This window comes from Kogia breviceps, chromosome 5 (genome assembly GCF_026419965.1).
Source record: "Kogia breviceps isolate mKogBre1 chromosome 5, mKogBre1 haplotype 1, whole genome shotgun sequence".
Classification (NCBI taxonomy): domain Eukaryota; kingdom Metazoa; phylum Chordata; class Mammalia; order Artiodactyla; family Physeteridae; genus Kogia; species Kogia breviceps.
The window spans coordinates 42,049,863-42,077,516 of NC_081314.1; the positions used below are offsets into that span (position 1 = coordinate 42,049,863).

Below are 27,654 nucleotides of genomic sequence, written 5' to 3' on the forward strand. Positions count from 1 at the left end.
GACACAGCCTCTTGTCTCCATCAGCACAAAGTCAGCACAAGGACAACTCAAGTTAAGCCCAAACCAGCAACCCTTTAATCAGTGTGGCTGGAACCACCATGCGCTTCCCTCATCAGGACCTTCTCCAGACTCTAGGTCTATCACTTTTCTTTCTGCTGTACCAGTTGACCTATTAGCTTGTTTGTTCTCTAAGATAATACAACCTAAGTATTTCCTAAAACATGGTGACATGGTCCTGCTTCTAGTTTTGCATTATTACACTAATTATCCTAGAATATTATATATGGTCTTGTTTCTGAAAAATGGAAGGTTTTGAATAAGTCAGCAAAGAAAAACAAAAAGCTTCTTAGGAAAGAAGGGATAAAAGGTGATAGAAGTGATAAAAGAAGGGATAAAAGGATGGCAAGAAAAGAGTGAAGAAAGAAAAGCCTTGAAAATTGTGATTTTGCTGAGCACCTACTGTGTGCCAAGCACCGGGCTAAGTGTTTTTATTCATCTCCTTTTTTCCTCGCAAAGATAAATGGATACAGATGGCTTTTAGCCAGTTGAAGCCAAGCATGTTGTCTTACATTCTTTCAGAGACTTTCTGAAAACCTCAAAGTGTTTCCATATATACCAGGTGTTTGTTCCAGACTATCCTTATAAGAGGGTAAACCTTTTCCAGATGCAGACACTGAGCACAAAGAGATTAGATAACAATCCAAGAGCATAACCTCATAATAGAAAAAGTTAATAGTAGAACCCAGGTCTCCTGGCTCTCAGTGCATCTCCCTAAAGGCATTTTTGTTTCCCTTCAAACTCAGGTTTTTAAAGGAGGAAGAAGTAGCTACTACAGTGTATTTGGAGTATATGATTGGCTGATCTCCATCACTGTTTGAGAAAAGCTTACAAACAGCTGAAAAGCTTTTTAAAATGCACTAATGAAAGGAGGAAAAAGAAAAGGAGATGCAAAATATTTGAAGGTGACTAAGCCCAAAAGCAACCCCCAAAATATTTCTGTTGTTGACTTTTCAGCATCTATTGAAACATCCTTAGCAATAAATAAGGACTCTCAACAGGTGAAAGGCAGCCAGTCATAAAGCATGCTTCTTTAGAGCTCCGCAGACCCTCAGGCTTCTTAATTCATCGGTCCAAGTGCTTTCTGGACTAATATATGTACACTTAGAAAAGCCACTTGAGTAGAGTAACTAAAGCAAAAAATGCTACTACTACTAATTATATATATATATATGTATATATATTTCAACCTTAAGATTGAATGAGAATTCTAATAGTAAAAATATTTTTTAAAAAATAAAGACCTAGGCAAATAGATAAATAAGATGGCAACTTTCACCTTCCCCCAAAATAGAATAAATGGTTGGTATTTCATACTGGCTGTTTTAAGTTACACTGATGAAATAAGGATGCTAATACTTTGTTTCTGCTATAAATATTGAACTAGAGTGCTCACTTTGACAGCACATGTACTAAAGTTGGAACAATACAGAGAAGATTAGCATGGCCCCTGCGCAAGGATGACACACAAATTCGTGCAGTGTTCCATATTTTTTTGTAGTGAGGTGGATGGACCTGGAGTCTGTCATACAGAGTGAAGTAAGTCAGAAGGAGAAAAACAAATACCGTATGCCAGCACATGTATATGGACTCTAAGAAAAAAAAAAATGTCATGAAGAAACTAGGGGTAGGACAGGAATAAAACACAGACCTACTAGAGCATGGACTTGAGGACATGGGGAGGGGGAAGGGTAAGCTGTGACGAAGTGAGAGAGTGGCATGGACATATGTACACTACCGAATGTAAAATAGAGAGCTAGTGGGAAGCAGCCGCATAGCACAGAGAGATCAGCTGGGTGCTTTGTGACCACCTAGAGGGGTGGGATAGGGAGGGTGGGAGGGGAGTCCAAGAGGGAAGAGATATGGGAACATATGTATATGTATAACTGATTCACTTTGTTGTAAAGCAGAAACTAACACACCATTGTAAAGCAATTAAGGTGTTAAAAAAATATTGAACTAGATTTGAAGGATAAACTGAGTGTGAAAAAATACCTATCTTTTAGATAGTACTGCCCAGGGGGTTTTCTGGGAGGCTGCATCTGGCCCACCACTGTTATAAAGACTTCTAAATCAGTGTCATCAGTACTGACTCACCTCTGAGCTAAACACCTCTACTTCTTCGTGTCTATCAGACATCTCCATGTGGCTGTCCCATGGGCATCTGTCATGCCTAATGGAATCTGTCCTCACACCCCACAATGTACTCTTCCTTCTCGTTTAACAGTGCCTCCACCCATCCATCTGGTCATCCCAGTCCGAAGCCAGGGCATTATCTCAGCTGCCTCTTCTCCTCCCTCAATCTTATCCAGCGGGGCACCAACTCCTCCAGTCCACATCCTGACGCTCTGTGGTCCATTCCTTGTACCGCCCTTGTTCAGATCTTCATCATTGCTTACTTGGTTTGCTGCATTAACCTCCCATCTGGACTCTCTGATTTCTCCCCCTCCCTTTTTCAGCTACCCACCAATTTTCTATTATCTATCTCAATTATGTGACCAATTATCTTTCTAAAAGATTAATCTGACTATATCATAACCTGGCTTAAAATCCTTTAATGACTTCCCAATCACTGATTATAGGACAAAACCTAAAACCCAGAGAAAGCATTCAAGGAAATACTCTTGAACCCGTTTTTCGTCTTATCTCTCCCCAAATCATATTACTTCATTTTTCACCCAAATGCACTGTACTCTTTTTTGCCTCCCAAAAATGTCCTTCTTTACATCCTGCTGTGGAAGCTCTCCTCATCTCTAAAGACAAATCTTGGTTGTCTTCACTCTGTGAAACCTGTCCTCACGTTATAAAACTCAGTTATTGGTACTTTCTTCTATCATTCCATTAACACTTCTTACAGAGTCTTAGAATCCTCTGGCTGCAAGCAATAGAATGCAATTCATCCTAATTTAATCAAAGAAGGGAACGCATAGACAGACACTCCCTGGGAAGGATGGAGTGGGATGGCCTCAGAGGTGACTCCATCCATAGATTTCCACATCGTCAGGACTCTCCATCTCCTCTATTTCTCCCTGCATGTGAGTGTCATTTTCTTCTCCTACAAGTGAGTCTTCTCCATGAGGCCAGGAGCAGGAATGCTGGTGACTGCAGGCTTACATCCTTAAAGTCATGTAACCTGAGAGAAAAGAGACTTTTTCTTTATCAGCTTCAGTCCAGAGAAGACTGGCCAAGCTTGGGTCATGTGCCAACCTGTTAAACCAATGACAGTGGCCCAAAGGATAAGGTGCTGTGACCAGCTCACGTCATGCACCTACGGTGACCTATTTCCCATAAAGAGGCAGTACAAACAAGGCTTCTGAGGAAATCATTGAGGGGGCAATCCAGCTAGAAACAACATTTCTCAAGTTATCAGACAATGATTTGTGAGTACCTATAGGACAGAAACTGAAACTCACGTTAACTCATCACAGAGCCTGGCACATGCTAGGTACTCAATGAATGGTTCTTGAATGAGTGCAATGAGCCATAACTGAGGATCAACAAAGTCTGATCAAGAGACCAGGTGAGCAGCTTTTAAATAGACATTTTAAATAGAAATGAAAAGTACAATAAAATTTATGTACAGCTCTTCCCTACTGTTGGGAAAATACCTTATAGAAAAATCATTAAAATATGGACCCTTTTGTCAAAGGTAAACAGGAAACATGCAAACTTACGTAGATCAAAGTGGGTGGAGAGGGGCAGTCCAAGTACTCCAGGTGTTCACATGAAGAAACTAAGGATATTGCACATTATGGTACAATTTCAGAAGGAAATTTTTTAGCTCCAGCATTCTACCTAGAGATTTTCACCTCAGTAGTGAAGACTTTGCTGCTCTTTTGAGCCAAAGACTTCGATTTTAGATAGAAATAGTCAATGATCTTGAATGCTAAATTATTCTAGACAAGGCCCAGTAATGAAATGTGACTGATTCTGTCCATGTCTTTATAGTTGCTACCTGAGTTCTAATCTAGGATTAACTAACAGGCAACTGGGGGATTTGGGGCTGATCTCACAGACTATTCCCACCCTGTTATGGCTACTGTAATATGGGTGTCACAGCAATAGGAGATGGCAAAGAAACAGGCTTTAGGAAAATTTAAAGAATTTTGTGACATGTATAAAAGTAATAGCCCACTAATCTGTGGAGAAAAGCTCATTCAATTGTTCCTTTGGCAAATATTTACCGAGTGTGTACTCAGTGCCGGGTCCTGTGCTGAGGGCTGAGGATACAGGGACAGTCTCAATGTAACTCAGGGACTTGTTGGAGACACACATGAGAAGGGGTGAATTATTAAACTATGTGGAATCCACAAGCACTGTGGAAGCACGCAGGGCTGCCAGCTGAGTTGTACTTCTTTAAGGAGGAGGTGTCTGTGCTCAATCTGAAAAATTGAAGATATCTATCTTTACCCTGTGGAGCCCTGGTTTCTCAGATCCCTTCCTAACCACCATATTGACTGAGCCCCTCCTTTGGGCCAACCACTGTGTCAAGACTAGAGATGGTGAGATGAACGAGAAGCCATCCCTGCCTTCCACTTAGAAAGAACAATCAACATGTAATCAAACCACTGCAGGAATAGGATTAGGCAAGTGGAATGGAAGATGAAATTTCATCTTCTGATTCATGGATTACTGCCCACAGCCAACAAGCTGGGTTTATTATTGCATACAACCACACCCATCAACAACCTTCTTACCAACAACACTGGTTCACTTCCATATGTAATTAATATTTTAGTTAAGCCTCATCTCCTCCCTATGCTAACATTTTCCCACTTGTAAAGCAGTTAAAGTTATGTATTTCAGAAACACATTTGTTTCCTTTGGTATGAGGAAAGCAGTAGAAATACTATGCATCTACTTTTAAAAAACCCTAACCTTCTTGTTTTCCAGTGATTAGAGTGAGATTTATGTTGAGGGTGGGAAGAAGGGTACTCAATAAATGAATGTTTAGTATTTGTTACTTTTAGAAATCTTCCTAAAGATTGATGAATCAATCAATCTTTATGTGTGTGGTATATGTTGAAACCTCAGGAACTCTCCTAGTTCTAATAAAAAGCAATTGTTCAAGAAGCATTTGGCTATTGGTTTTCATCCATGTTTTTCTTTCTTTTTCATTTGAATAACATTCAGAGATACTCATCCTCTGAAAAATGTTATGAAACTAAAGTGAGGATTGGTGATGTTTTTCCGCTTGAGGACAGTAGAAGTAAGTTCAGGGGCTCTCTGATGTACCCAGCATGCTGCCAGGGAAAGCTGCTGGGCCCTCATCACAGTGTTCATTGCTCCTGACTGTCCACCTCATCACCACTGGCACCAGCCATCATCTCTGGAGAGATGCTCAAAGCCACACTTCCTCCTGGAAGAAGCTAAGGTCTCCAGAGCCGAGACTAGGAAAACTCTTGGCCATCTCTCTAAGCAAACTTCATGTGAGGAGCCAGACCATAAGCCTCTGAGATCTAGGAGGAGAACAGAACTGGGGCTGCTTGTTCTTTTTTCTTTTCATATCTGCAAAATCATTCCAAAAATCATAACAAAACATAATGCGGTTTTTTTCTTTGGAAATACTGTCTTAGAATGATGAAAAAAATACTTAAAAAAACCAAAAGCCAGCAGCCTATTGAAATCATATGGGTGGAGATTTTGTGATGATTGCCCAGCTTTCCACTGACTTTGGGAAGGTAAAGGTTTGTGGTGGTAATTATGTCACAAACGCATGCAATGGATAAAGTCCACGTTGCCACACAGGGAGATGGTTTTTATTATTGTCACTAAAACAGACTAACCGATTCTTACAAATATTCTTTTCCTTTGGGTGTTGCTGCATAGTGCTAGCTGTGTACGTAAGAGTCTATTGTTCCTCGTTTCATAGTTAAGAGCAGAACCTTCTGAAAAATAGGGCATTGAGAAATTCTAAAATATTCTTTTCCTTATATTCAGGAAATCAGGCTCACTTCACAGTCTATATCAGGGTCAGTTTCTTCTCAGAGGTTTTAAAGATTAGTTTCTCATTTACCTTTTTAAGTTCCCTTGCCTTTTTAAGTTTCAAACGTTATACAAAAGGTAATACACGTTTGGGAAAGTGTTTATCCACTTTAAAACTTTAAAATGGGACGTCTCTGGTGGTCCAGTGGTTAAGACTCTGCGCTTCCACTGCAGGGGGCATGGGTTCCATCCCTGGTCGGGGAAGTTCCAAATGCCTCGCGGTGTGACTTTAAAATGTACTTTGTACCTATCAATTACACCATTCACATCTGCTTCTAGGAAGGAGCAGAGAAAGCTAACAATAAAACACTATTATTAGAATACTGAAGAGACTAGGAGTAAATTGAAGGCAAGAGGGAGAAAGATAGTTACAGCAGGAAATGTAAGATAATGACTTCTTCCTTTGAGAAGAAAGCTTGGCACCCAACTTCCTTGACAAAAAGGAAACACAATAGACCCTGGTGAAATGTAAATGCCTTTTTTCCCCTACATTCTCAGGGCTATTACAGTAAGAAACATCATGTCCAGATGGGATCTAATTGATTATATGTTAGGATTTTAACAACTTTTGTGCATGTCGATGGATCTGAATGGTGAGTTTTAGTCAAATCAATCTGTCTTGAACCAGTAAACAAGGAAGGGGACCGTAGGGAACATTTCCTTGCATGAAGACATAGGCATCCTTGTCACCATCAAACAGAAAGGTCAGAGCCAAGAAGATTCAGAAATTCACCACGAGGCTCTTATATTTTATTGAATTAACAATTTTTGCATCAAACCCTTACCAGACATTAATATTTAAATGTTCTTCCTATCTCTAGTGCTACCAGTGGTTGAAGGAAAGGATTGTGAGTGAAGAAGGGAGAAAACAGCAAAACAAGCTGAAAGACCTTTCCCCGATTGCGGAGCGTCTGGGATGCACGCTACCTCAGCTAGCCGTGGGTGAGAAAGTCACTTGGGAGGGGAAGCCCTGCTGGATCACGGAAAATGAAATCGTTCTCTATTGTTGATCCACATCTCTTGCATGATAACATACCTACTGCAGAGGCAGATGATCTCTGAAGCATAGACTCCTGGTTAATACTATCTAAAACGATAGTATTAGATAGGTTTTTCAGAGTTCCCTAGAGTAGTTCCACATGCTGAGACACTTTTCTTACTGCCTTCTCCTTTCCCTTATAACACAGTTTAAAACAAGAACACGTCAGTGAAAACGCACACATCCTCACAGTGTCAAGGGTGAGCACCCCTGAGCTGTGTAGTGACATCCATTGCTTCTGGCTCAGTCTTCCATCCCCGTCGAAGGTAAGACGGGGTTGGTGAGAGGCTGAGGAGCAGGGCTGCGACCGTGGACAAGGCTACTGCCGCATGGAAGGCCTATCCCATGAGAGCAGCGTCACGGTGAAACTTCCAGAGCCACGAAAATGGCTCTTCCGACATTGTGGAGTCAATGAAAGGTCAGGGTCACGGGTAACAACTGAAAGCCACGTTGCACCAGAACCGTCCTGTAGAAATATAATGTGCACCATGCGTTTAATTTTTAAATTTCCAGTGGCCATATTAAAATAGTAAAATGGAAATAGGTGAAATTAATTTTTAAATGGATTTTATTTAACCCAATATAGCCAACATATTATCATTTTAACATGTAATAAATATAAAAAGTTACTGAGATATGTCACACTCTATTTTTCATACTAAGTCTTCAAAATCCAGAGTATATTTTATACCTACAGCACATGTCAATTTAGGCTAAACACATCTCCCGGGTTCAAAAGCCCCAAGTGGCTAGAGACTAAGGATTAGACAGAAAAGCATTTAAACTTGCAGTTCCCTTGCTGGAGAGTATCTGCCAGGCTCTGTGATAAGCTCTTTAACGCTCATCTTCTTGTCTTCTTAATCGTGGGTCCCATGAGGTGTATACTAATCGTAGCCCTATCTTACAGATGTTAATGGAGTTTTGCTACTATTATCTCCACTTTACAAATGAAGAAGAGGCTGAAGAGAAAAGAATTCATGTGGTAGCTATGAGAAAAGAATAAAATGGGTATAGAGTCTAGAAGAAACTCCTAAGGATTAAGAAATAGCAGGAATTGGGACAAATCAGATACAGTGAGCCAACGAGATAAAAAAGCTCAAGATAAGTTCTATGCAAATAAAATAAAAGAATATTTATTAGATGCTTGACTCTTCTGAGGCTGGAAGGCAGGAAGATGGTAGCTGCAGTTAATAGTCACAGAAAGATGGAAATGGGAGACGGTTTTAGGAGGGAAATACCAGTTACCTAAGTATATGTGTAACTATTGCTGTAATCCTTTCGTCAAAAAAAGAAAAAAACAAAGATTATATTTAATGTGATTGGTTAGCATCGCTATGGCTTTAATGAGCCCAGTGAAAGGTATTAGCTGTCGACGATCAGCAAGTTATTAAACCTGATTATCAATTTTCTCATCTGTAAAATGGGTATAGTATATATATATGTATATGGGTATAATATATAAAATGGGTATAGTATATATAGAGAGATAGATAGATAGTATATATCTTACAAACTTGTTGAGCAAAAGGAAATTATGTATGTAAAGAAAAGAGTAGGTGCTCAGTAACTGGTGAAGATGAGGATGAAGATGATGATGTTTTTGCAAAGAATTAGACACCCTCTGCTGAAACTCTGTCCACTCCTAGCCATCATATATGGTCAGAGGCACAAGCACAAAGAGAAACACCTATTCTTAAACCATAGCCATAAATACAATCTTTAGGTGGTAACATGAAAGCAAGTATTGAATCTAGCTCTGAAAGAGATAGAAGAACACTGTCTTTCTAAAGAGAAAATCTTTACAACATTTAGACTTTCACTGGATGTCAGATGTACATGACTCTTTACAGAGTCTGAGTTTAAATTAAAACATGCTTTGTTTTTCCTTTTCCTCCCTCTGTGCCCCCAGATGTCTTTCTCGCCTGTCATTTTGTTCTTTTCTTTGTAAACAGGTAGTTTTGTTTTTAACCACAGAACTCTCAAACCAAGAGGGAAATTATTTCCAGGCATATTACCTTTGATCTGCTAGAAGCATGCTGGGGGAGGGGAGATCCTCTGGCAGGAAACAAACTACTTGAACCCAACTGTGGGCTAGTGCCCCTGTCTCATGCCTGCACAGGAGCCAGCATTCACACCTTGCTCATAGACACTCTGGATGCGCCTGTGGGGGACACTTGAGTAGATGCTAATTACCTGGAGTCATCTACGTTACCTCTGGCATTGGCCAGCTCTGCCCAGTGGGTTCTCCTACATGGCCCAGCAGCCCATGGGGGGAATCATCTGTTGCTGGCATCAGGTAGTTTATGGGCAGTAATTTTCTCAGTGCCCTGCTTTAGCCTCAGAACTTCCACTAGTGCCAAAAAAGAGTTCTAAGTGCAAAGTAGGAAAGAAGGCAGCCAGAAAAAGAAAATAGAAAGAAAAAGCCCAGGATCACTTGGCTTGTTGCCTTCATAGAGCATTATTTTTCCGACTTGGAAGGATTTAGTGATTGCCTTAAAAGGTCTGAGTGTGGTAACAGCTTAACAGTATCAGTTGACAGCATGGCCTGACCAAATGGGGGCAGAAGAAGAGGTGTTCAGGGATGTCCATCAATCATCCATGTCTCCGTTTATTCAACAAACATCTAATGAGCACCTACTATGTGCAGGTGCTGGGCTGGGTGCTGAGCATCCAACTGCAAATAACACACATCTCACAGTCTGGTGGGCAAGTCAAGAAATTAACAAATAATTGTAATACAGTGTGAGAGTAAAATAATTGAGAAGGGCAGGGCGGGCTGGGGTGGGGAGTGGGTGGGGAGTGGGTTTGGAAGTAAAATGTAGGAGCTCCCAACCCGGCCTGGGACTCGGAGAAGGACTTTAGGAGAAGGGCGGTGCCCATGAGGAATCCCAGATGATGAGTAGATATTAGTGAGGCAAAGGAAGGGAGGAGGCAAAGGGACATTCTAGACCCAGGGGACCGCTTGAGCCAAGAGCTTGGGGAGGAGAAACACAGCATGATATTTGGGGATGGAGAGGATTTACAAATAGTGCTGCTGGAGCGCAAGTTCAAGGCAGGGAGTGAGGAGACCGGAAGCTGGAGTGGAGGGCTTTCTAGTAAGGTTTGTCAGGGTGAGAAGTGAGAGCTTCACCTCATAGGACCAGGATCCCGTCAGGCACACGTTGAAGAATGTTTAGCAGGCAAGTGACTTGAACAGATTTGTATCTGGAGAAGCTACTGCTGGATGTGTGCGGGGTATGCAGGGACAATCCAAATAAGATGTAGGAAAACCAGTTGTGCAGGAGAGACGGTGAGGGCCTGAGGGAGGGAAGTGGACAGTTGAACCAGAGCAGTGATTCTCCAAGTGTGTTCCCATATCCACACACTGGAATACTATTCAGCAATAAAATAAATGATATACTGACCCATGCTATAACATGGATGAACCGCACAGACATTACGCTAAGTGAAAGAAGTCAGACACAAAAGACGTACTCCATGATTCCATTTAGGTGAAATGTCCAGAAATAATAAATCCACAGGGGCACAAAGTAGATGAGTGGTTTCCTTGGGTTGGGGGCAGAAATGGGATTAACTGTAAATGGGTGTGAAGGATCTTATTGGGATGATGGGAATGTTCTAAAACTGGATTTTAAATGGTGATGATTGCACACATGATAAATTCATGAAAAATTATTGAATTGTACACCTAAAATGGGTACATTTTACCTCAATAAAGTTGTTTAAAAAAAAAAAGAGTACCTGTACCGGCAGCATCAGCATCACCTGGGAACTTGTCAGAAATGCAGATCCTCAGGCCCCACTCCAGACTTTCTGGGTCAGAAACTCGAGCTGAAGCACTAGCACTGAGTAATCAATGTTTCACAGGCCCTCCGGGTGACTGAGGCATGCTAAAATTTGAGAACTACTGGATTAGAGAAATATTTAGGAAGGACAATCAACTAGATGACAATTAAAAGGGAATGGGGGACCAGAAAAAGACAGTGCCCAAGGATAACTCCCAAGTTTCTGGTTTGGGAGGCCAAGTTGCTGGTGATGCCACCAAATGAGATTGGTAACCCAAGAGGGACAGGCTTAGTTAAGTAGCAAGAAGTTCGCAGTGTCTGTGGGGCGTGTGGCAGGGACATCCAGCAGACACTGCATCCCTGGGCCTAGAACAATATCTGGTTGCAGGCAGCTACAAACTGAAAAGTCTATGTGAACCACAGGGAGTTTCCTGGGGACCCTGGCTTCTGACATGGTGAGAAGGGGACTGGGATGTGAGGGGGATGCAGGGAGTCTCAACTGGCCTTTTACAAGTTTAAGAAGAGGAGAAGGGTAGGGTGGCAGCTACACAGGTATGAAGGGCCTGGGGAGGCTTATTTTAGAATGGGAGAAATTTGATTATGCCTTCTTGATAAAGAGAAAGAGGATAGTAAGAAATCAAACATCCAGGAGAGCAAGAGAGGGAGAGAAATAATGGATGAATCAAATCCAAGAAAAGGCAAAAGGAATGGGACCAGGGCAGAGTTTGGCTTTGAACAAACAGCACCCCATAGCCTCTGAAGCTGGAGTATGTGTGTGTGTACTTGTGTCCATAGGTGAGTGGGAAATTAAGGAATATGCTACCTGAGGGAACTCAATTTTCTACATAAAGTAGGTGGCTAGGTCATCTGCTGAGAGGGAGGAGGCCTGGGTTGAAGAGGGTTTAAGGGTAGAGGTTGCTAGAGGCAGAGGAGGGGTGAGGGGTTTGAAGGCTGGTGAGAGAGACGGTCTCCCCAGAATGAACCTCATGTCAGGAAGAAAGGCAGGTCCAGAGAGGGCTGACAGGTCAGTGGAGACAAAGGACCCAGGTACCCAGAGTCTACAAGGACTCTGCGTAACAGATGAGGGGAAAGTGAGAGCATGAATGAGATGGAAAAGACAGATGGAAACAGGAATCCAGACGTTCACCCATGAGCAGTGTCAGGTGTCTTCAGGAACAAGACAGTGTTCCTGGGCTGGGCAGCTAGACTGGATGCCCCAGTTGTGGGGCAGAGGAGCCCTAAGCCCCACAGTTCACGTGCACGGATTCTACTGAGTCCTCTACACAACAGGGGTTGCAGCTGAGGTTTTTAATCCTGGAGCATGCTGTCCATCCTCCCCCAAAGTTAATGTTTTGGTTGCGACAATGGAAGCTACAAATGGTGTTTGCAAACTCATCAACAGTCAGAAGTGCTTTGACTTCCTGACCCACTGCTCTCTCTTCCCAGCGTGGTGCCTGAGAAACGAGGGTGTGAGTTCCGTGCTCCTGGGATCATCCACTCCTGAACAACTCATTGAAAACCTCGGTGCCATTCAGGCAAGTACTGCAGCCCTTTCCAACCAACTCCAGGGAATTTCCTGGTGCCTTTGAAGATGCCCCCAGGCAGTGTCCCGTCTCCCCACCTCTGTCCTTCATTGTGTCACAGCTGAGTTTCATGAAAGCCCCTAATATAGGGAATAGGCTACTTATTCCTAGATAGGGGAAGAAGGGAAATGGGGACAAAGGCAAAAGAAGCAACAGAACTTTCACAGTATGTGGATCCAGGGATGTCCTCTTCTGATTAACAGGCAGTCTCCTCCAGGCTCATTTCTCAGGATGGCTTGTGGGACAGTGTATTCTGTGACCCACGCAATGTTACACCTGACAACTGGGTTCCCAGGTCGAACCACACAAGCCTGCCTAATGACCAGCTTGAAATGTAGTAAGCATAGGACAATATCCACACATCATGTATTTACTTGTTTTTCCCACAACTATGTATTGCCTATCTGCAGTGTGCCAAGCCCCTCCTTTTGCTCTCCTAGCATCCTGGGTCCCTCTCCTGTCACAGCACTTACAGTAACGTAGTATAATCGCCTGTCTCCCTTGAAGTCAGAGACTTGTGTCTTTCTTGCTTCTCCACTGATTCTCCAGTTCCCAAACTCTATGGCCCTTAGTCAACACTCAAGAAATACCTATTGAATGAATGCATGTTTGCCACTTTTAAGACAAACAGGCTCAGAATTCCAGGATGACATCTCCCTAACAGCAGTTTCAGGAGCGCCCAGCCCCATTCCCTCCCCTGCAGTGACTGCTAGGCCTGGAGGGAGCCTGCAGCTGTACCTGGGAAGCGCGTAAGGCAGCAGGAGGGGAAGTGCGAGAGAGGTGTTCCTGGGAGTTCTGAGGAGAGGGTGGAGGCTGGTGGCTGTGGTGACCATCCCCTGCCCCCAAAGGTCACATCTCAGTCCTGAGCCTGCCCCACTCTCAGCCCAGCCAGAGGCCGCAGGAATGAGCCCATCCACAGCTCTTGCCGTAGCTGTATCACCTGCCCAAACAGAAGTGCCTCACAGCTTCTCCCCGTCTGTCCCCGAAACCAGCACTTAACCCTGTTACCTCTCCCAGAAGGAAGTAGATGGAGGTGGGGACAAGCTTGATTAAACTTAAAACTTTAAAAAATCCTTTTGAAGAATAGCCTCGAATATGCTGAGAGATAAACGGTGCAGACCTCCTTCTCTGCCGTCACCTTTCTTAGGGCTGTGCAGCTGGGTAATCATCTCTGCCTCTCAGCTTCTGAGAACTCCTCCCGGATTGTGGGGTTCTCTGTCCCTGCCTGGGGAATGCTCCCTCTTAAAAAAGCCTCCCCACCTTCTCTTATTTTCACTTGTGCTCTGGGAACAGATAAAGGCTCCACAATGACGAGGAGGAAACGGGAACAGTCTATACACAAAAGAACTGAAATGCAACCCAGTGATTTCTGTTCCACTAATACTTATCGAGTACTTCTGTGTCTGGCACCATGCTAGGCAGAGAGTGTTCCGAGATAAGCACAGGACGGTGCCCTCAAGAGCTCATGGGCTGCCTGAGAAAGAGGGAATTAAGATTCACTCTATCCCGTGGTTCATTCAGGAGATCTTTGAGAGCTTACTCTGTACCCAGCACTGGGGACACCACAGGAAACCAGAAAGATATTACCCAACCTTCAAAGAGCTTACGCAGAGGCACATAATAAAGAAACATATAAAATAATTTCAAGTGAGAAGGTTTACTAAGTAAATAAAGATGGTATTGTAATAGAGACTAACTGGGAAATGAGTGAGCCCACTTTAGATGATGTCCTTGCCAAAAGCTCCTCTGGGATATGTGTATTCGGAAGCCTGGAAGCGGAGGACACAGCACGTGAAAAGCCGTGGAAGGAGCAGACACACAGAAGAGCAGTGCAAAGGCCCTGAGACGCAGACGCACTTGGCTTTTTCCAGGAAGCACCAGCCTAAGGCGAATGTGGTCCACATGCAGTGAGCATAAAGGATGGTGGGCGCAGGCAGGGGACAGGTCACACGGAACACTAGAGAGGTCAGAATTTTGTTCTACTCACAGCCAATCCTTTGGAGGGTTTTAAGAGGAGGGACATGCTGTTATTTTAATTTTTAAAGATTGCTTTGGCTGTTGTGTGAAAAGCCAGAATGAAGAAAGGCAAGGACAGGTTGTCTGGGTGACAGGTGATGGTGGCTTGGACTCGCGAGGATGGTGGCCATGAAGGTCAAGGAGTCCGTAGGTTTTGGAAAGAGAGGCATGACTTGCAGATGGCTTGGCAAGAAAAGGGAGCAGCCAAGGATTCCTGTCTTGCTAATACACAGTGATCACTGCCATTCCAAGGGGGAACTCATACTGCCTGGGATGGTAAAAAAAGAAAAAAGGTAGCTCCAGGGCTGTGGGAATACTCCAGGTAGCCAAGGATAACATTTCCGAGGAAAACGGAGGCAGTCATCTTCCCAAAGCACTTCCTCCCTAGCAAGGCTCTGGCTGGTAGCAGGATGGGGCTTTCATGCTCAAAGGGTAACAGAAAAGGGATGTTGTCCAAGCAGGGAGGCTGCTACCAGGAGGGTTTACCTTCCCTTTTCCCTTTCTACTCCACCTCCCGTGAGCCCAGCACCAAAGATTCCACCCTTGGCAAGCTGTAACTGGGCCCCTTGATGTGGTGAGAGTAGATTGTGTGGCTGGGGGCTCCCTGCAGCAGTTGGTGGGACTGGATAGAAACAGTGCAGTGCCAGCAGCTATATGGAAAAGAAGTTTCTAATGGGCAAAGGCAGGCAGCTGCTCCAAGGAATGAAGTGCCTAAGGTGAGCATAAACTGGAGGGGCATCTATAAATCAGAGCCTCAAGAGATGAGAGACTGGAGAGAAGCCACAGCTGCAGGCAGCCCACCACCTGCACAGGTCCCCATCCTCCAGCCTTAAAGCCCTTCTGAGGCTCCCCACCATCCACTCAGAAAAGTCCAGCCTCCTCAGCAGTCGGGCCTTCCCATCCACGGCTCATCTCCCCTCCCCCACCTTCCCTGGAATCCCAATCCCCAGAATAGTGGTCCTCCTCCTGCAATGTCCACCACCCTAGGCTGGCCAAATCCTGCTCCATCCCCAAGGTCCATCTTGACAGTGACCCAGTCCTGGGAGAGCTTCCCTAATGCCTGCCCAGCCGGCAACGCTGGCCAGACCTCCCCTCACCCGCCAATTACTGCAGTCAGGATACTACTACACCTGCAATTTGCTAGCTCATGGGATGTTTGTGTGACCTGCAGGGACGAAAATGTTTTAAAACAGTTGCCAACATTAAAAAATTGGGCAACTTCACATAAAATTCTTAATGTATGGCTTCTCTTGAACATTTAGGTCTTGTAACACTACATATTTTTTTCATGTTTTATTCAAGTACTTTTATGGTTTCATTTTTCTAATGTTTAGATCTCTTTTCTTATTGGTGTAGTGAATGAAGAATTTTTTTTTCCTCACATGGCTAACCCACTATATTCTAGACACAAAACTTCCAACCAACTTCTAGACTTGAATCTCAGTGTTGCACTCTCACATTTAAATAGCACAGTAGCTTAGATCCTCTGATGGTCCAAGGCTAGTGGGAAACCAAATCTGCTTTAGCTTCATTCGGAGAGGAAAATGTTACCAGGCCAGTGAGGAAGGAGCTCTGCTACCCTGCCAAACCCTGAGGCTTCTGGGGAGAGCATGTGAGTGGAGACAAGGTCACCCTGGCCAACATGACTGCAGCAGAGGGAGGGTGAGGTGGAAACCTCAGAATCAGTCATCATGAATGTATTTCACCACAGACTCCACACAGGCCCAGACTATTCCTGCAAGAAGCCTGCCTCTGTCCCTTGTCTTAAGGTGTCATGTGTGCCCTTGGCCCACTTCTTGCAATAAATGCTAGCTGGCCCTAGATGATCTCATCCTTCCCCAGGGCTTCAATGAGCATGACCGTGCAAATGACTTGCAAATTCTCAACTCCAGTCCTTCTACTACCACTAAGCTAAACAGCTGCACTTCTGGCTGCCTGCAAGTCACTTCTACATGGGATCCCAAAGGCACCTTCACTTCAACATATCCTACCCCAAACTTAGGCTCCAAACTTCTCCTATGGTCTCTCAATAATTAATTACCTACACCAGTATCTTCCTAGTCACCCAGTCTTGAGATCACCATCAGCCTCCAAAATGTCTCTCCGAGGCACTCTCCTTTTCTCCTCTACCACCACTGTCTAGTTAAGGCTCTTAGTGTCTGGCTAGGACTGCAATAAATTTCTAACATGTGTCCCCTTTCAATCTCCTTCCAACTCTTCCTTCAGAATACCTCCAGGTGTCTGACGGGGTCACTCCCAGCTGAGAAGTCCTGAGAGGTTCCCCACCACCTACAGCATAAAGTCCCAACTCCAAAAAATGGCATTCAAGGCCTTCCGTTGTTTACCTCAACTTCCCTTTTCACTATTCCCTCCATCCCCACCCCTCCCCCACTCACTCTACACTTGTATCACCCGATTCACAGACTTTTCACTTCTTCATGCCATTCCATCTACCTGGGATGCCTGTTAACCTGTGGTCATCCTTCACCAGGGCTCTGTCCACCAGCTGGGCTGAATCTCTCTTAGTCTCTAGACCAGTGCTATCCACTACGGTCGCCTCTGGCCACCTGAGGCTATTAAAGCTAATCCAAATGGAGATGCGCTCCAAGTGTAAAATGTACCCTGGATTTCAAAGATTTAGTACTTAAAAACATGTAAAGCATCTAATAATATTCTGTACTGACTACATGTTCAAATGATGTTTCAAATATAATGGAGTAAAACATGTATTAATTTCACCTGCTTCTTTCCACTTTCATTACTGTGGCCACTAGAAAATCTAAAATTACATATATGGCTCTCATTTTATTTCTGTTGGATAGAGCTGCTCTAGATATTCTATATTTCTATGAGCCTTCATTTACTCAGTCAACCAGTAATTATGAGCTCCTACTATGGGCCAAGTTCTCTTACAGGCTCTGGGGATGCAGTGTGAACAAAACAAGGCCCCTGACCTTAGGGAGCTTCCTGTCTGCTGGGGAGGTAGCATTCTGGTGGTGGTTTATAAAAGTATCCAATTCTAGATGACTGTGCTTAATATTGAGCACAAAGAACAAGTACCAAGGACTAATCACATTCTTTGTTCTTCTCATGCTCTCAGGTTCTCCCAAAGATGACATCACACGTGGTAAATGAGATCGATAACATATTGCGCAACAAGCCCTACAGCAAAAAGGACTATAGATCATAAGGCAGTGCATGAGCCGCAGGAGCTGCATGGGTAAAGCAGCAGTCTATACAGGTACAGAATGGTGTTACTAGCCAGTGTTCTGAATCACTTAGCAGCCCACTGCTCAACCTCTAGTGTCCCCGGATTCTGAGGTGTCTGCTGTCGCTACCACTATGCACCTGAATTATGAACACATCTGAAAACTCACAAACAGGAAAATCCATTCTATTTTCTTATCTGGGACTACAGTCACCTATTCTTACATTGCTCTGTACATCTCATGTTTATGCAAAGGAAAGCATGTGGTGGGGGAAAGACATATTACCTTCAGGCATTTAGTAACTTAAAGAAGGTTCTACAGATGTATTTTTTCAAATGAACAACATCCACAGATGCAATGTGGATTGCATCAGGAGTAGGCTCTGTTCACTCAGAAGTCTTGCTTGAAAAATCAGCTGAAACAATTTTACATTTTTTTTTCTATTTTCACATTCCTGTTAGCAAGAGTTGTTTTCACTTGTCATTCAACAGAAGTGAAATGCCTAGGTATTTGCTTTCGTTACCTTTTAAATATTTAGTGTTGCTTGGCCTCAAAAATGGCCCTGTATAGCAATTCCTTCAAGGTGGCCTATTAGGATTCTAATAATGTTATGTCCATTTACATGGAGAGATGGTAAAAGGATGAAGACCCTGGTCTTTAACCAGAGACAGTCTGATTAATTTATGAAAGGGAGAATTACACTACTATGGAAGCCTAGCTTTGAATAAAATGTATCTGCAATGAAGTCTTCCTTTTTACCTACATTTTCCTAAAACCTGCTTTATACTTTTGACTGCTTGTAGGCACAGCTTCTGCAAGTTTAAATATTTGAGCTTTAAAAATAAATATACACATGCTCAGTTTTGTAAGTAAATCTGTAAAATACCCAGAAAGGCAAATGTTTGCTGTTTAATTACCACTGGGATTTTACATGCTTGGTGTTTTTGAGAAGTTATTAACATGAAAGTGAATCATGGGCTTCGAGAAAAATGCTGTCACTACTCAGCATATGCTGGGTGAAGTAACTTGCCCAAAGAAAAGTAAATGTTAAAGAACTTCCTAATTCTATAATCACACTATGTGCATTAAACTATATGCATGAAAGTTCTTTGCATGGATTAATGGGGCCTAGCCTTGTGGCACTCTGAAGCTGAGGTATATCCCGCCCTACCACTACTGGCTACCTACTCATGAATATCACTTGAGAAAAACTGACGGTATACTGCGTGTACCTGTAAGGAGGGAGAAAACTTTTTTCCCCACTTTTAAGGTGTATGTAGACGGGGGAGGGTCCTCTATCTCTATTAGGACACCTGAGCATGTACAAAATTCTAATTTAATTTTCTGGCCAACAGGACCCCATGTAGAAACCACTGAGACTTACAGAAGAAATGTACTATCAGCTTAAAATGCTACTTTCTGCCATCATTTCCAGATATGTATTTCATGATTAAGTTCTCAATCTTAAAATGTTAGTGTGAAGTACCAACAAATTTTCTTTTTGATTACTATTACCTGTATTCTAATAGGGAAACAGTGCGTTTTTTATCCAAGAGTATCAGATTAATGATGGAAATGGATCATTTTTCAGTTGTTCATTGTGCATTCAATCAATCCAGTGAACTACTGTATGCATAAATGAGCTGAAGTTGTCTAATTGGAACTGCAGTTTATTTGCTTAGAGTAATAAAAGTATTTGTGCATTTAATCTCATAATTAGTTTTTATCTGATCTATCATTATAAGGCTATATATATCATTATAGGAGATACATATATATATACACACACACACACACCCATCTTCATAAAACAGGCAGTAAGAATCACTTAAATAAAAATAATGTTGGCAGGTAAGCTGCACTGAGTGATACCTAACAGAAACAGCTTTACATTTAAATTGCAACCCAAACTTTTTTTCTCTTGTTAATGGAGAAAATGATTAGCCACTGAAGATATTTCTCCTTGGGTTTTAGAAATGTTCTGTACTAAGGTTAAAGCTTCTCAAACTCATTTAAAAGAACCTGCAAATTAAAATCAAATACCAACATTGCTTGGCCGTGGGAACATCTAGTTTTATATACAAATCATCTGCCATGGTAAATATACTAGATAAATACATTTCACAGTTCTTTCCTTAAGAAAAATTTCCATGCACTCTCATTTTCTTTTCTTTTCTGGAAAGATTTCCTTGGCAGAGAACATACCATTCCAAAGGGTAACCTGGGTGGCAGCCAGCCACATACTGAAACCTCAGCCAAGGGAAATGAAAACTAGAAGCCCTGTGCCTGGCTTCCCACTTTAAGAACTGCCACTTCATCTTTATCTGTAGTGTGCACCAAGGGTCACCCGGATAGATGTCAGGGCTTCAAGGGGCCTTCGCCATCTTTGAGACCACCCCACTCCCTGCAAATGAGGAACCCAGGCCTGAAGAGATTAAAGGACTCGCCCAAACTCATACTGCAAGTTGATGGCAGCACCAGGCCTAGAGCCCAAGTATTTTGTGTTCCAGTCCAGTGCTCTTTTAGGGATGATTTTTTTTAGCTTTCAAGCTTTATGAAAAAGTAAGTTTGTGTGATTTTTTAAGTTAAAAAAACTTGGATATGAATCCAAATTCAGGATCAGTTAAGAAGAAGGAAAGGTCAAAGAAATGCAATGAAAACTCATGAAGGCCAATGAGAAGTTCATCTCTAACCACCTCCATGAAAATCAAACCAACAACCCAAAAGACCCTCCTAATCTTCAATGAATCCCCCTACTTGGGAGTCCAAGGAGGTGGGAGATAACCCCTTACAGCCCTTACAAGCATTTGATCACTAACTACAAAAATGGGCATTTATATGCGTGGGAAATTAAAATGGTTAACGTGAAATAATGTAATAAAGATGATATACTTAATCACACGGTTCTTATAAAGAAGTCTAGGGAAAATATAAATTTTACAAAGCTAAACTTAATGATACTCAATAAGCAAGACCTTTTGGGACTTCCCTGGCGGTCCAGCCATTAGGACTCTGTGCTTTCACTGCTGAGGGCGCGGTTTCAATCCCTGGTCAGGGAACTAAGATCCCACAAGCCGTGTGGTGTGACCAAAAAAAGAAAAAACTTAGCAAGACCTTTCATAAGAATTTTGGGTATAAATCCAACCTCCACATTTGTTAACTTCAAACTTGCTTCAAATTATTCTATCCAAATTAGAATAATATACCATATAGGTCAACCAGTAGATTTTTACTGGCTAAGAATAATTTCAACCCAAGTATTATAAATGAACTTCTAACTTATCACAAAGGGTGTAAAAACAGGAATTAAATCATTTTGAATCCCAATTACAGCAAAACCCCTTTTATTCTACTGGTGTTGGATAAGAGGTGTTTTTAAGATAAAAATTCTCCAGCAGGCTTTTACTAACTAAGCCAGATCCAGCACATCATAATTCTTCACGCTACACAGTCTTTCTAGGTGACACGGAGAGTGCTGAGGAAAAGGTTCCACAGCTCCTAAGAGTAAAGCACTGGTACTGTAAATCCTTAGTGAAAACTGCAGAACCATCAGAATATGTCTTCTAAACTTATATGCCAGAATTTATCTCACAGTATAGAAAGTTAGAAACTATTATCAGGATTAAAAACAAAAAGTGCCATAGGAAAATTTCAGGACCAAAACCAAATTTTGCTTCCTCACTTTTCTACAAATTATTCAGTTTATTAACTCAAGAGGCACTCTATTAAGAATATCACACTGATTCCCCTATTTTGCCACCCCATCTCAGGTATACTGTATTTTAAGAATTTTTTTCCCATTTATACAGGCACCGCCATCTAGTGGCAATTTTTTACCTGCAAGTTAAAAATTACAGGTAAAAAATTACTTGACCCAGCTCTGGTAACAAACAGTAGACACTGATGGTTTGTCAAATAGTCATTTTGTCAAATAAGCAAGCACAATTAGTACAAATGCCACGCCACCAAACTACCGACCAGTTATTAATCAACAGAAAAAAAAGTTAAAACATAATAAAAATAAACTTCTTATGTGCTACACTAACTACTGTGCAGGGTCTTTCTTCTGACTTCCCCATTAACCCCATATTACCCAGTGGTGGCACATGGATCACAATGTACCAGAGAAAAGTAAAGAACTGCAGACTTCTAAAAGCAATGGTGAAATCTAATCCTCAGTTGAAGATAATGATGATCTGGGTCACCGGGCAAACGTACTCCTGGCCTGTCTTCCTTCCAGGTTCTTAGATGTGACTTCCCAAAACATCCAACAGCATGGAACTGGAAGATGGACTCCTGGTGAATATCTTTCTATAGTTATAAACAGTGAATATTATTTGCAACATTCACCTTAAATTTAGAAATGGAAACCAAACATTAAAGTTAACATTAGCAATTGGGAATATATTTCCTTTAAGATATTGTTTGTAGAAAAGTACTGGATGTGGTCAAAAGCTGACAGGAATTATCACCTGTGAGTCCATAACCTTTTAAGTGATGTAGGTTCAAGAAGAGCTTCCCGAACTTGTTCAAATCATGGCACATAGAAAAAAATAATTACCTGTAAACACACTGGTTAAAAAATGCAAGAGACTGCTCTTGGCTGGACCCACAAGGTCTAAAGAGATCAATATTTTGTTTACACTTGATAGGAACCTGTGGACTAAAGGGTCAAATTTACAGAAGTCCTCATGGAAAAATGCTGACCAGCACCAAAACCACTGTAATTTCTTGGAGAGTTCTTCGAATTCCAGAACTAAGATCACAAAAATTACTCTGGTCTTTTACACATCAATATTCAGGAAAAACCAGGTTCTCTTATTGAACATTCCTCCAGTGATGTGAGACCCTGGTCAAGAGAAAACAATGATTCCATTCTCTTAATAGGTCAAACCAACATGGTAGGGTCAAGCTAACCTCCCTGGACACCCAGGACCAAAGCTATAGAGCTGAACAGTGTGTACTTTAATAACCACATAGGACAGCTCTCATATGCCTAGGCACTATTTTTAGATTATTACCTTGGCTGCCTTTCTTCCTTAAAAAAAAAAAAGAACAACTTTTCCACAAGTTTCTCTTTTCCAACTTGGAGAAACTAATGTTTCAACTTTGAGTTATTTCAAATCACAAATTCAGAGACTTGCAAACATGAGGCTTCTGTTCAATCCCCCAGAGGGAGAGGACTCATTCTGATATTTATGGTTCAAAAAAAAGTTGTAATACTGTGCTTGGAACACACAGAACCAATTATTAACTTCTTGCTACTATTATAAATAATAACAGCTCAGTCCAGGTTACTGTGACCTCTGACAAGTCAAGGAAACAAGTTATTTTCTCCCCTTGTGATTATAACATATTGCAACACTTTTTGCCTTTTAATAAATGTCCTGGTACTCTGAGTTTCCCTTTCAATTCATTTAATTTCAACAATCTGTCAAAAAAAAAGAGCCAATAAACAAATATTGAATTACATTTTGTTGGGTTTTTCAAACCCTCAAACTCCAGACTTACAAAAACAGCTTGTGTGTCCTTCACCCTGACCACCCTGCTACTTTTCCATATACCACAGGCCACCCATAGACACAAAGCCAGGGCGGTGGAGGGAAGCTGACGTGCTCTACTTGGAGCCAGTAGACAGGAGGGCGATGAGGCCCGAGGAAGCACTTATGGACAAAATGTAGTTCCTGTAAGAATTTAATGTTAAGGAAAAATCAAGCCCAAATTGGTTTTCAACAAAACACAAAGAACCCATCTGTTTGGAATGTACTGTTTCTCTCCTGAGGCTGACTAATGACAATAATGTGCAGTCCCAATGTCTGCAAATGCAATTAACAGGAGGGGAGATTATAAAGAATGAAGAACATTCACAGGAAATGTGTTCCAATTTTAAAAAGAAAACACTTGAGACAGAAACCTAGAACACATGATCACAAATAAAATATGTGAATTCCATTTAACCTGAAGGAAACAAACTGATCAAAGAACATGGGGAGGAAGAAGGGACTTGATTTCCCCAACCCCCCAACCCCCCCCACATCAAAAGCAAAGGAAAAATAAGTCTTCCCTGTCTATCAGTGTTTTGGCTACAGCTAGCCTCTAAAAGCAAGGAGGTTCTGAAAGTCTGCAGCTACTCTCAGCCTCAGGGCTAGAGTGTTTGGGGCAAACCACTCCAGTATTCCCAGGAGATACAAGTTGGAGGGGGTCTGATATTTTATTACATCAAAATCCCCAACAGTTAAAAGTTTGGCTGCACATTCCTGGATAATAACTTAAATAAATTACCTTAACAAGAGAAGACTGATTCTTGCCCAAAAGCTCAATTTAAGAGCAGCTTGAAACACCGTTAAGCTATTAGGAAACGTGCCAATTTAACTCCACTGCCTATCCACCCAACCTCAAAGCCCCAAAGTACCAGCAGACAGGGCTCGTGCCAGGAGGTAGCAAAGGCAAGTTTGCTTTGTCTCCTTAGAACTTTTTTTAACTAGGCAGGAATACATCATCATATACATAAGACTGCTTTGTAATACTTGTTATTTATCATGAAGTCTTAATTCATAAACTTAAAAGAACTTCAAATCAAACCAAAAGCCCGTTTTAAATGTCCAGAAACTTGCCTAAGGTCACGGTGCTTTTTAAGGGACTGACTCCCTGTGTAGTTTTTTGTTACCAGAAAATACTCAGACAAATCAAAACTAAAACGAACTGTTTCTAGACTTCTAAAAAAGATAATCAGCCTTTAAAAGGATACACTGTGGGGTTGAAGTTCTTCAATATAAAGAAGGAAGCAACAATGACCAAGACCAGAAACAGGGTGTTATTATAGAAGATGGAAAATGTTGTAGCTTCATAATCAGCAACTTCATTTTTCTTCCACAAGATTCTGTGGACACAAAACAAGTCATTTAAGTTTTTAAATAGGTACTAAAAATTGTAAATACCACATGGCTCTAGCTCATAGTAAGTTTTTCCTTAAGTGTTCTGGGCAGAATCTGTTTTTAATATTAAATTCAATCAGCATTGTCCCCTTTTTCCTACTGAAAAAGATATTTCACTTTACTGATGCTCAGGAATTCCTTGGTGGTCCTGTGGTTAGGACTTGGTGCTTTCACTGCTGGGGTCCAGATTCAATCCCTGGTCAGGGAACTAAGATGGCACAAGCAGCAAAATGCAGCCAAAAAAAAAAAAAAAAAACACTTTATCTATGCTCAAGAAACAGTTGCTAGGTATGTTACCTTTTTTCCCAGGCAGTTAGAGCTTTGCAGGAAGGGACTGATTAACTGAAATTAGCTTGGTTTCATCAGCAACTGAAATAGGCATCTTTCTCTAGGTACTCACCAAAAACAAACTTGATGATTAGCAGCCTGACAGGGCTTTCTCAGCTGTTTGAGGCTTGAGACTCTCTACAGTTTACAGATGTCAGCCTTCAATATGCTGCCTTAAGACAAGCCCATGGACAAAGCTAGCTGTGGCATCACAGAAGCAGACTTGTCTGTGACTCTCTTTAGCCATCTTTATTTAATTCAAACTAAGAATCTGCTTGATCATTAGGAGTTTTTAACTTCTGTGAAACCCATTTACTTTTTATTGAACCTTCTTTACGCATTATATCATATTAATTTACTAGTACTTTATCAAACTTTTCTTTTACCTCTTCACACAGGCAACTGGAAGTTCCAGGGTACCTGTGAATAAGGGAGCCTTTATTTCCCTCAGTTAATTAACTTTGTAAAGCAATTTACAAAGTTAAAAGAGTAGGTAGGTTGTGACCCATTAGTGGGACATGAAATCTCAACTGAGTGGATCTGATGTTCAGGAAAAATTACTGAGTGAGTTGAGACCAGCACGTTAAAAAAAAGGAAAAAATAGAAAAGCATCAAGTGCATCACATACAGTAAGGTAATAATTACTGTTCTGTGAAACATTTACATGTGTGTATGTAAAAGTATATTTGGTCAAAGAGTAAAATATATTTATATTCTTTTACTGTAGGTCATTATCAAAAAGGTTGTAACTCGTTGCCATAGATGTTTTCTCCCCCAGAAAGATACATAACCCTGGGGCCAAATAGTACCTGCAACTAATCCTAAGGACAGCACTATGGCTAACGTCAGTAGTAACTGCGATGTTTTAGTCACCAAATGTTCTAATCTAAAGTCAACAAGCATGGCTGTAAAGGAGCTAAATGGAGGTATTAGCATCTTATCTTCATCAGAAGAAATTTGTGGTCTCTAATACATATGCCATATTTCCTTGATTCTGTAGATACCATCAACTTAATAAATCTTCAATTTGCTGTAAACTTTGGAAGAAGTGAAGGACATTACATTAAATGCAGCTATCAACTATAAAACAACTTCTGATTTCAGAGAAGTTTAAATGTAAATTTTAAAAATATACGTGACTTGGAATTAATACATTATACCATTCTAACAATGATCAAAAACACCAGCCCAGAAATATCCATAGTCCCAACATGGTTTAATGCTACGAAACACTCAGAACAATTGCCTCTGTTTTTAAGACTCTGGCACAAGACCCAGTGAAGACAGGTTCCTTAAGTAGGCCACTAGCATACCTTTACTGCTGGTGATTAAATTATCACACCTCTACCGCAGCACTTTGCCCTAACTCCCCATCATGCCCTGAATCAGAACCATCTTCAAGATATTTTTGATGAAAGAGTGGCTCAATCCTTTAGGTTATCCCAGCTCACAAAGACCGTGTGTTACATCAGGGTATACACGGTCAGGACTGTCTGACAGCTCTCAACTTTTTCTAGTGCAGCCTGGTTTATTTTGAAAAAGTTTAGGACCCCCAATTGCCCTCATCAGCAATGGTTCCACAAAAGCTTCACTGGTAGGAAATGTAGTTTGGGAGAATACTTCTCAAGCAGTCATTTTTCTAAGGAACACTTCCTAAAACAGGAGAAAAGTTGAGACCAAACTCAACAACTATTACAATCCGATAATGCTAAATGATGGCCTGTCAGTAAGTCAAGGAGAAATAACATTCATATCTTGGGACAAACGTTAATAAATCTGATTCTCCTCTGCTAATTTCCTTGGATAGGTAGAAAAGTAGGTTCAAACGTGGCATGTAGTCCATATTCCAAACGATTTTAGATAGAGCTTTGAAGATACCCATCTGGGCAGAAAGATGCCGATAAGCCTTCTCTTAAATCTCTTGGAAGTAACTAATCCTTTGAGGAAGAAAAATACTGGATCTTAAAGGGAGTCTTGGATCCAGTTATCAGCATCAATAATGAGTACAGACTTGGGTACAACTGTATCCAGCGTGGCCTTTGTGAGAGAATTACAAACAGTACAAATTTCTACTGGTGACAAGAAAGAAAATTTTATAATCTTCTGACACTCTGCATTTTATATATCAATAAAACCTCCATTTCATCCTACTCTGAAATACCTGGTCCAGGCAACGGCAAAGAGGTTGATCCACTAGTAGAGACTACCTGAATACCACACTGACAAAGATTCTGAGACACATCCCAGGATCAAGAACAAGTGCCAGACCAAATCAGGCAAGTCTGTAGTGGGCAGAAGAGACTCATCTGCCATCTGATACAAGTAATCACCTAAAACCTGTAAGACCTGTAAGAGCTTGTAACAAGCATTTTGAGATTTGGGTAACTATGATGTACACTCCAGTTTAAGAACCACTGTTCTAATAAATATTATAATTCGATGAAAAGGTTAAAAGAAAGTGGTCTAGATTCTCTAATATCTATCCCTATGCAAAAAATTTGCAATTAAAAAGCTATGCAGGGGCTTCCTTGGTGGTGCAGTGGTTGAAAATCGCCTGCCGATGCAGGGGACACAGGTTCGTGCCCCAGTCCGGGAAGATCCCACATGCCGCAGATCGGCTAGGCCCGTGAGCCATGGCCGCTGAGCCTGTGCTCTGCAACGGGAGAGGCCACAACGGTGAGAGGCCCGCATACCACCAAAAAAAAAGAAAAGAAAAAA

The 27,654-nt window shown here is 41.7% G+C and overlaps 2 protein-coding genes and 1 non-coding gene across 10 annotated transcripts in view; 2 read left to right on the forward strand and 1 right to left on the reverse strand.

The window, feature by feature from the left end:
- Positions 1-21,985, forward strand: part of KCNAB1 (potassium voltage-gated channel subfamily A regulatory beta subunit 1) — a 529,857-nt gene extending 507,872 nt beyond the window's left edge. For all 6 annotated transcript variants that reach the window (XM_067033900.1, XM_067033897.1, XM_067033898.1 and 3 more), the window contains 3 exons: positions 6,864-6,984; positions 12,313-12,401; positions 17,566-21,985. In XM_067033900.1, coding sequence (XP_066890001.1) covers positions 6,864-6,984; positions 12,313-12,401; positions 17,566-17,655 — 300 coding nt within the window. In that variant the 3' untranslated portion in view covers positions 17,656-21,985. The remainder of the gene's footprint in view (positions 1-6,863; positions 6,985-12,312; positions 12,402-17,565) is intronic.
- Positions 1,446-1,552, forward strand: LOC131757906 (U6 spliceosomal RNA). The gene has a single exon (XR_009336054.1). It is a non-coding gene; the product is annotated as a U6 spliceosomal RNA (small nuclear RNA).
- Positions 6,763-27,654, reverse strand: part of SSR3 (signal sequence receptor subunit 3) — a 28,425-nt gene continuing 7,533 nt past the window's right edge. Inside the window, exons 4-6 of one of the 3 annotated variants that reach the window (XR_009335743.2) lie at positions 24,423-24,554; positions 23,186-23,358; positions 6,763-7,547 (exon numbers count right to left, since the gene is read on the reverse strand). Coding sequence is in view for 1 of the 3 variants with exons in the window: in XM_059063668.2 (XP_058919651.1) it covers positions 23,292-23,358; positions 24,423-24,554 (199 nt within the window). In the remaining 2 variants the exon portion in view is untranslated. Of the gene's footprint in view, positions 7,548-19,323; positions 21,986-23,074; positions 23,359-24,422; positions 24,555-27,654 lie in introns of those variants that run through there. The other 2 variants (XR_010840645.1, XM_059063668.2) reach the window with 2 other exon arrangements.